This window comes from Pterocles gutturalis, unplaced genomic scaffold (assembly GCF_000699245.1).
Source record: "Pterocles gutturalis isolate BGI_N339 unplaced genomic scaffold, ASM69924v1 scaffold2914, whole genome shotgun sequence".
Classification (NCBI taxonomy): Eukaryota; Metazoa; Chordata; class Aves; order Pterocliformes; family Pteroclidae; genus Pterocles; species Pterocles gutturalis.
The window spans coordinates 220,934-229,585 of record NW_010130371.1 but is presented as its reverse complement, the minus strand read 5'-3'; the positions used below and the strand labels follow the sequence as shown (position 1 = coordinate 229,585).

The window sequence follows — 8,652 nt, the reverse complement described above, 5'->3', positions numbered from 1 at the left end:
GTTTATTGGCTGATGTCACTGGAAACATTGATATCTGGTTCTGGTTTTGGTGGGAGGACTTATGAGCCTAGAGTATAAAAGACAAGACTAAAACAAAGCTCACCAAAATGCTTTAAGTAAGGCTAGCTCCCTCTGTAGTCAATCAGTTTCTTGACTTTGTCAGTCTTTTAATCAAGGTTTTAATATGAGGAACCATTGTATATAAAGCTGACACTAGAACAGGGGAGTTTTGTTGTTGGATTTTTTTTTTCTTTTTAGCAATTGAGATTTAAAAAAAAAAAGACTTTGAAAGTATTTGTGTAATTACTTTTGTGTAATTTTTTTCTTATACTTCAATTATCCTGCGCCTTTTTTACAAATGGGTAAACTAAGACAAGAAGCAAGAAAACCCAGAATAAAACAGAAAACTCCAGTTTTATTTATGTATTATTTTTTTTGCCCATGCAAACATTTTTTTGCATGTTCTGAATTTTTAATAGCATTGATTAGCTGGACATGTTTGTGTTTTCTTCAGTTGGTGGCCTTTCTTCACAACAAAGATCTGAGAATCTCTGAGACCAAGGTCTAACACGCTCAATTCAAAAGGAGTCTTTTCAGCATGTTGAGCTGAAGTTCAATTAGGGAAGATCCTGGTTATACTTCACTTCCACTGATTGCCAAAGGTGGTGTTGATACTTTGTAGGCTTGGGCCTTAACATGGATATAGATAATGTTGCTTGGAAGTGGGACTGTGGCTTCACAATCGTGAAGGTAATAAATATTTTCCAGCAAAATAATCCCCTTGTAAATAGCGTCATGGCTGCTATTAATTAAGGAAAAACATTTTGATTAAGCTTATTTAATACTGGCATGCCTGCAACATTAATGGCGTCTTTTTCTTTTTCTATTTGTTCTGATAATGAAGGGATCATCTACATGCTTCAGGTCACATCTGCGTTCTTAAGGATGCTTTCATGTATGAGAGTCCAACTGAAATAGCAGATCTGACCTCCACAGACAAGTTTGATGCCGCCCTGGCCATTCATCTTTACAAAGGAGGCAGGCTTCTGCAAGGTAATCCTCTTTCTATTTTGCAATAAAAATGCCTCTTAAAAAGGTAATGAAAGAGAAGAGAATGAATACAAATGGTTATACACGGCTATAAATGTATAAACCTACATGTAATGTTATTATTCTGTTTATCGACTTCAGCAAATGTTCAGAAATGCTGAAAATCTTCCTCTATGGGAGATCTGATCCAGAGAGGAGAGAACTAAGTAAATGTACTTTTAAATCACACAGTGCATTTCATAATTAACATTAAGATACTTTCAGCAAATATATTCTTTCAGAGAACAATGGCTTGGCTAAGTATAGCTGAGATCAAACAGAAGAAAGCAGAAAGGCTAATTTGGTTTTTCTGCTCAAAAATGAGTCAGGTTTTTTGGACATGAAGTAACTTTGAGATGTCATTCATGCCAGCTAAACTGTAGGAGACAGGATGTTATCAGACAAATAATAAAATTTTCTATTGTATCTAGCCATGTAGAACAAAATTTTAGCCTACCATTAATGATACACTAGAAGCACTGGCTTGCAAAATTACAGAGACTGTCACCTACTGAAATTGCAAGTGTGTATCCATTTTTGAGAGCACATTCATATTGTACAAATCTATTCACTTGGACAAAGGTATGTAATTTGATAGTTTCATCAGATCTCAGTATAAGTTGTATTGTGCTAGTTTTCAGTCTTCAGAAGTCCCCCCACAATTTGCACTGGTGGGTTTTCAGAAAGCCTAACTTATTACGTCTGGCATGCTTGTGTATCTTTTGTTACAATGGAGCTCTGATTTCAGTAGGGATCCTAGAATACCAATAAAAGAAATAATTCTGTAAGATGATCTCTGCTGACATATGTATTAAGACTTCTCTTGTTGGAATATAGAGATGATTGCTTTTGTGACAAGACCTAGAATTGTTTTGGAGGAGGCTTATGGAAGGTTTCAGAACTATCTACTTTTTTTTTCTTTTTTGTAAGGAACAAAAAATAACTTTGTATTTTAAATGTTTACGGTAAAACTTTATTGTAGTTTTGACTTGGATAGCATTGCTGAATGCTGTTGCTATTAGCTTTTCAAAATCCCAAGTGACCTACACAGCCTTATACTTGAATGATTTACAGAAGCTCAGTAATTTAAATAAGTCAGAGTCACACTGTTCCAAAAATCATCTACAATAACTGAAAGAAAAATAAAACAGAAATCTGTGAAAAGCAAGACAGTAAGTAGTATGATTGCTGGGATGATCCTAGTTGAAGTGTCAAAGTTATTGTAGACTTCTTGAAGGGAAAAAGTGGTGCAGGGGACATTCCTGATTCTTGTAACATTTAATCAGATCCATCTTTCGGGATAGAATTAGGCAAAACAATGGTTTTGTTGCAGGTTCACATATACTGCCATATTTAATAAAGTGACCTTTTCCAATGGTGTGGCTCTATCTACATTTTTATAGCAGTAAAATTAGCTTTGGAAGTCAATAGTTAAAAAAAAATAATTTCAGTAACCAGCTTTGCGGTATGGTCACCCAAACCACTGTATTGGAATGCTTGAGTGGGCAGTGAATTGAGTGGCTGGGGCTAGATACCTGGGACCAAACCTTCCAATACTGCATCTTATTAAAATGTGTGAGTAACATTTAAAATATATGCTGTTTGGTGGGCTGCCAAGTTTAGAAACTAATTGATTGTTTTTACTAAGCATGGAAAAGGCAAAGCAAATCTCGTAGCTACACAACAGACTAATGTACTGTAAAAGTGCATAATTATTGTATAGATTTTTTCAGTGCCAAAACCGTAAAAATCCATTTCTCCAGGTGTATTTTGCAAAGGCTTTTTTTTAAACATATGTGATACAGTATTATCACGATAATTTTTCACTCTTAATGTCCATTCTAGTCATTACTTTGACATGTTGGTCAACTTCTCATCGTAGTCATTGCCTTGCAGGTAGCAGAATTCCTTTTGGAATCATCTTTGGTGGGACAGATGTAAATGAAGATATCAAATGTGAAGAGAAGCGTCGGGTAATGGGAGCAGTGCTAGAAGAAGCCAGGTAAAAGCGTGTGTGGAAGGTTTATGACAGGAAATTGCATTTTTGTAATGGCACATCTTTTAGGAACTGTGCCGTAAATGCTTGGAATCACTGGGAGATGTGAAGGCTAGTGGACAAAGGGTAGATTACTTGAGATCTCTGTGATCTCTACATATTATTTTATGGTTCAGTGAAGGAAGTAGAACAGTTTCTTCATAAAATATAATCTGTGTGCAGTCCATTAATTTTATATTTCCTCTGTTACAATTGTTTCATCACATTTGTCTGTGTAAGAGCTGGCAGAGGTAGTGCTGAAACTTGGTATCTTGGGCTGTGAATTTTCAAAAAGACTCAAATCCCATTAAAAGCTAATGAAATCTGTGCACTTGCTAACTAATCCTGTGCTTTGTCTACTGAATCATAACTGTTTTCTAGAATAATAGAACTGTGCATGGGATGAGGGTATAAAATTCTAAGGCAGGTAAAAGAAACGGGAATAATAATAGCAAGAATACTTAACCTGGGATTTGGCAGCATATTGCTCCGTAAAAGAATCTGCTTTGCGGGTAGACATTATAAAGACAGCCTTTGATGGTTAGTATAACTGTGGACTGGAGCAACGTCACTGTGGTTTATTTAACATGTTTGTAATGGATACAATTTTATGCAGTCAAGTTTTAATTTCTTACCAAAAGGTATTTTACACTGCTTATATTTGCAGGGATTTAGGTAAAGAAATGCATATCTAAGTATCTCCAACAATATCCATACAGTTCTAATTTGTGCAGACCTATCCTGGCCATGAAATGACTGACATTTGGTATTTAAATAATGAATCTTTACTAGTGCAGATGGTTAACGGTGAGTTAGTGATCTTATTGTAGTAGTAGTATTTGCCTAAACAAGGTTGGACCGCGTTTGCTAAGGCTCTGTGCCAAACATGCTAAATGTTGCTCAAAGTTGTTTTTTTTTTTTTTAAAACCTCTGTTTCTTAGTAAATTCTGGTTTATGTTACATATATTCAAATATATGAAATATTCTGTATTGGAGCTAAAATATTTTATGCATTAAGTGCTATCTGCACACACAGACCAAGGTGCCCAGCAGTTTGACATAAGTGAGACAAGAACTAAAAATAACTGGCATTTGTCCTGTTGTATCATGGAATCAAACCTGTTCTTGGAGGCCTCTCATTTAGCTTGTTGACAGAGTGCTTCATTGAAAAGCAGATGACTCAAGTATAAAGAGCTTTTGTTCTTTTTCTTCCTGCTAATATGATCCTTTCTCTAGATAGGTGAGCAAAGAAGCAGAGACTGAAAAAGTCTGTAAGCAAATTCAATTATTTAGATGAGTTGACAAGGGAGTATTTTCAGGGTGTTTTAAAGTCTGGAAAAATTCTAGTGACATGGCAGTGCAGTCATCAAATGTAGTTCAAGAACTGATTAGAAATCGGAGAAAATGGCTGAAAACCAAAAAGGTTTTTCCAGCATTTCTCATTGTTTCCGCATCCCCAGAAAATAAGTTTCCTTCTGCTTGATCCAAAGGTCTATTGACTTCAACAGTGTTTGATCACATCCATGGTGGGCCAATAAGCCCTTCTCTTATAGGAAACTAAAGCATTTTCTGTATGTAAATCTTCCAGTGGATGAAATTAATTTAATAGATTGCTTAAGTCTTATCAAGATACAGGCTAAGGTTTCCCTTCATGCATAGCCAGTGTAATAGCTCACTGATGGCAGGGATGGCCCTACTGCTGCCTCTCTTGCTCTCCTCCTTTCTCTTGCTTGGGGCTGTGTGATCCACCTGTCCTTGTGCCAGGGTTGGGATTTTTTTTTTTTTTTAATTTTTTTTCTGGGTTAGTATTCTACCCCTTTAATAAGAAGAGTCAGTTTGTGGAAGGATACAAGAAGGATGTCTTTTAGGTGTCAGTAATTTGCTACAGCAGGTCACTGAGCCTCGCAGAACTATACTGTGCCGGAGCTCCTGGTGACTTGAATACTCTGAAGAGTCATCACTCCAGAACTGAGCTCTGCATAAGCAAAGGGGTCCCTGAGCATATAAGGTAGGATAAAATTTAAGCATCTGGAACGTCTTATCAAATCCAATGGTGGTATTTGCATACTTACCCAGGGAGAGCTTAAATACCTTGCTGAAGAGAGCCTGCTGCTCATTCATCGCAGCATTCTGGCTCAGACGGATAACTACAGGGGCTCAGATACGGCAGTATGGATTTTGGTTCATATTAGCAATGAGGAAATGGGTACAGAATTTGCAGCAGGCTCGTATCTCGTAGTTTTATGTTCTAGCTATTATTAGCTAACTTAATGCTGGCATAGATGTGCTGTTCTGTCTATAGTGCCCTATAAAATGTGGTAGGTAAACAGATTTTAAAGACAGCACTTAATCATGCTCATTGAAAAATCATTAGGGCATGTTCTAACTTCTTAATGTGACTTGGAGTTGAAAAGCAACTTAAGACTCCATTAGAGACAAAATTTATATACTTATTTACTTTTGTTATCAAATAATCAGAAGTTATTCTTTAAAGAGGTAGGAAGAGAAAAAATATATCTAATGTATCAGTTAAATTTCAGCACTGTGCAAAATGAAAAGTGTATGAAAAGAAAATCTCTGAGTGTGTCCGTTTGATCCAGTTCTGTGTTTAAAATATCATCTGTCACAAATATAGCTAAAATAGCTTGTGCAAAACCTGCTTTACTGAATGTTTTTTTTAATGATAATTAAGTTAGGAACTTGAAGTATAGTTTAGTAGCTTGGATTTCCTAGGATGTTTCAAAATATATTACTGCATCCTTATGCAGTTCATAATATTTTCTCTGCTACAGGAAAAGTAATTCAGTTTTCTAGAAGTTATTCTGAATGGATCTCTTCTCCAATATTATCACTAGGATTATTCATTGCACGGTTATTAAAAGAAACATTGATTTTTTTTTTTCTTTATTGATTGCAGGGTTCTAAGCAGAAAGTATCATGAATTGTAGATTACTTGTGCAGTACAATATACCACCACATTCCATAAAACAAAGTATTGAACACTGTCTGGCTTTATAATGAGTGTTTCATTTTTAATCAAATTCCTCTAAATGGTGGTTGTGCTCCTCTGGGGTATTTTTTTCTATGGAACAGTATTTTGTAGACTTAGGAGCAACAGTTTTCTCTGCTTGTTAATGTGATGTATTGAAAGTATAATTGCAAAAACTGGAAAGGGAGCATGTGCGACTTAACAAAACAAGCATTTGCAAGGCTTTAATAACCTTAAATCTGTCGAGTTCTATACATGAAATTCATTGTAGTACCATAAACCAGGTACTGCAAAACAAACGTATGGGAATAAGGTTTGTTTCAACAAATAAAAACAGTTATAATTCAGCATTTATGTGAGTTCTAATGAATGATTATGATTTCATGTCCTCAAATTATAACATAATGTCTCCAATGGAAGAGTATTGTTCTGGTTGTGACTTGGCAACGTGCTTCACCTCTAACCATTGAGATGTCGTAGGGTTGTCTCAGGACAGAAACATTACCTAATTCTGTGAAAAAGAAACACCGAATCATAAATGTAATACATGATAACCTCTGTTTTACATTCAATATCTATAAAAGCAATTTTTAAAAAGTTTTGCTGAGCAGACAGATTGTCTCATAAGAAGGAGGTGTTCAAACATTTCTATTCCATAGGACTGATAGTCTTCAGAAATAGTCCCATTTTTACTTCCAGTTGACACTAAAGTTCCATTTAAGAACAGTCAAAGCATCTGTTTATATTTCATCACAACTTAAAAGCTACATTAGATCCCAGCATGTTCTTTAGATCTATTCTGAACAGGGATTCTTTATTAACTCTGACTCCATAAAAATATCTCATATGACTTGGTATTACACCAAGCTCCCAGTAAGAATAACTTGTGTATCTACTATGTTTAGAAATCAGACTTCTGTGGCTGAAGTCTCTGTGTAATGAGATGCCTAAAAATGAAAACTGTTCATATCAATGCTCCTTTTAGATGATCTCTGACGTAACTCAAATGTTATGCGGAATGTTAGTGAATTACAGACATTTCCAAAGGCACATAAGTAGAAGTTCAGATGACCCATTATAAACAGCCACAAGGGGAAAAGTGGAAGTAAGCTTGGGAGTAGAATTCTTTCTCTCTCCCCAGTGAAAACCTTAGCCATTATGTTACTCAAAGACACTTTTGATTGCTTGTTCTTACTTTGGCGTTATGGTTTATATACATTACAGAGGAGGAGTAGATGGTATTCATATACTATTCTACAGTTCATTCATTTAAATGCCCTTCTCATAACAAAGAAAAGTTTTAACCAAAGAGCAGTCAAAATGCTCTTCTATCAGTATTACGTCTGGCTAGTGTAACAGTCTCTTTGCAGGAAACAATGGCTGTGGTAAATCTTGTTTCTGGGCACCAAATTCTTCCCTATTTATTGTAAAGGAATGTCAGGCACTGCACATTTCCTCTCCACTGCAGATGCCTAACATTCAGAGCTACAGAGTTGAGTGTCCCAAGTCTGTGAGATTCCAGAGTTGAAGCCCAGTCACTGGATCATCTTTCTTCTTTTTAAGTTTATTTAATTCTGGTATTTTTCCTGAAGAATAACATTTTGGTCTCTCTGATGTTTGTTTCTCATTGACATCTTTGACTACTTAGAAATAAGGAGAGAACATTGGGGAAAGGTTTAAAACAAGAAATGCTAACTCACTATTATGGCTGTATATATTAATGTCATTAACCTGGGGGATGTTCCCATTATTTTGGTTTTCTCTTACTTTAAGAAATCCTCAGTTTAACTCCCCAAGAGCTCTAAGTTGTAAAGCCTGAAGATATACCATTTGTTTTACCAGTATTTTCTGCTAAAACAAATAGAAAGCCTGCTTTCTGTCTTTCCATCTATAATCATTTTTATAAGCCTCTGCTCTTTGTTCTTATCAAGATTTTTTTCTGAAGTACTTTTCTGTTTTTATGTTTAAAGCAGATGATCCCAACTATTTTTGTCCCTTTAACTAGGTTTTCAGTGGCTTTCACAATGGAAATGAAGGAACTGGCCGCAGCAGAGTGGGTATGTTTACATGATGATGGTAATGCTTATAGTATTAGCGACTATGCATTCTCCTAAATGTTTTCTAAATAGCACTAGAGAATTGTAATAATCTTGATATTCTCTATTCCTGTTTTTCCTTTCAGAGAAAGCATTCAATGTTTATGTACTTGGACAGGTCAAAAAGATCTGCCATTTAAAAGCTGTTTAGTATTTGAAAAGAGTTTACAGCAGTTTAGAAATTACTTCTCTGTAACATTTAAAACTAATCACTGCTGTTGTTATCGAGTCTCTCCTGATGCCATACGCATATATTGTTTCTTTTGCTTTATTTAATAAACATAATGTTGCAAAAATTCAACTAAACAGCTTTACTTACAATGAAGAATTTGGAGGGATAATTTGAAAGAACAGTGGAAATAGAATCAACTTCTTAAGGTGAACTGCAGAGGTAAATGTGAAGTTACGCTAAGCCTAACAATATGAGATACACAGCCCTGCTG

The 8,652-nt window shown here is 35.4% G+C and overlaps 1 protein-coding gene across 1 annotated transcript in view; it reads left to right on the top strand.

Annotated features, from left to right (window-relative positions):
• Positions 1 to 904: 904 nt before the first annotated feature.
• GLT1D1 (glycosyltransferase 1 domain containing 1) overlaps positions 905 to 8,652 on the top strand; it is a gene marked incomplete at its 5' end in the record, with an annotated part of 44,249 nt that continues 36,501 nt past the window's right edge. Inside the window, 3 exons of the mRNA XM_010080193.1 lie at positions 905 to 1,053; positions 2,986 to 3,091; positions 8,119 to 8,170. Coding sequence (XP_010078495.1) covers positions 905 to 1,053; positions 2,986 to 3,091; positions 8,119 to 8,170 — 307 coding nt within the window. The remainder of the gene's footprint in view (positions 1,054 to 2,985; positions 3,092 to 8,118; positions 8,171 to 8,652) is intronic.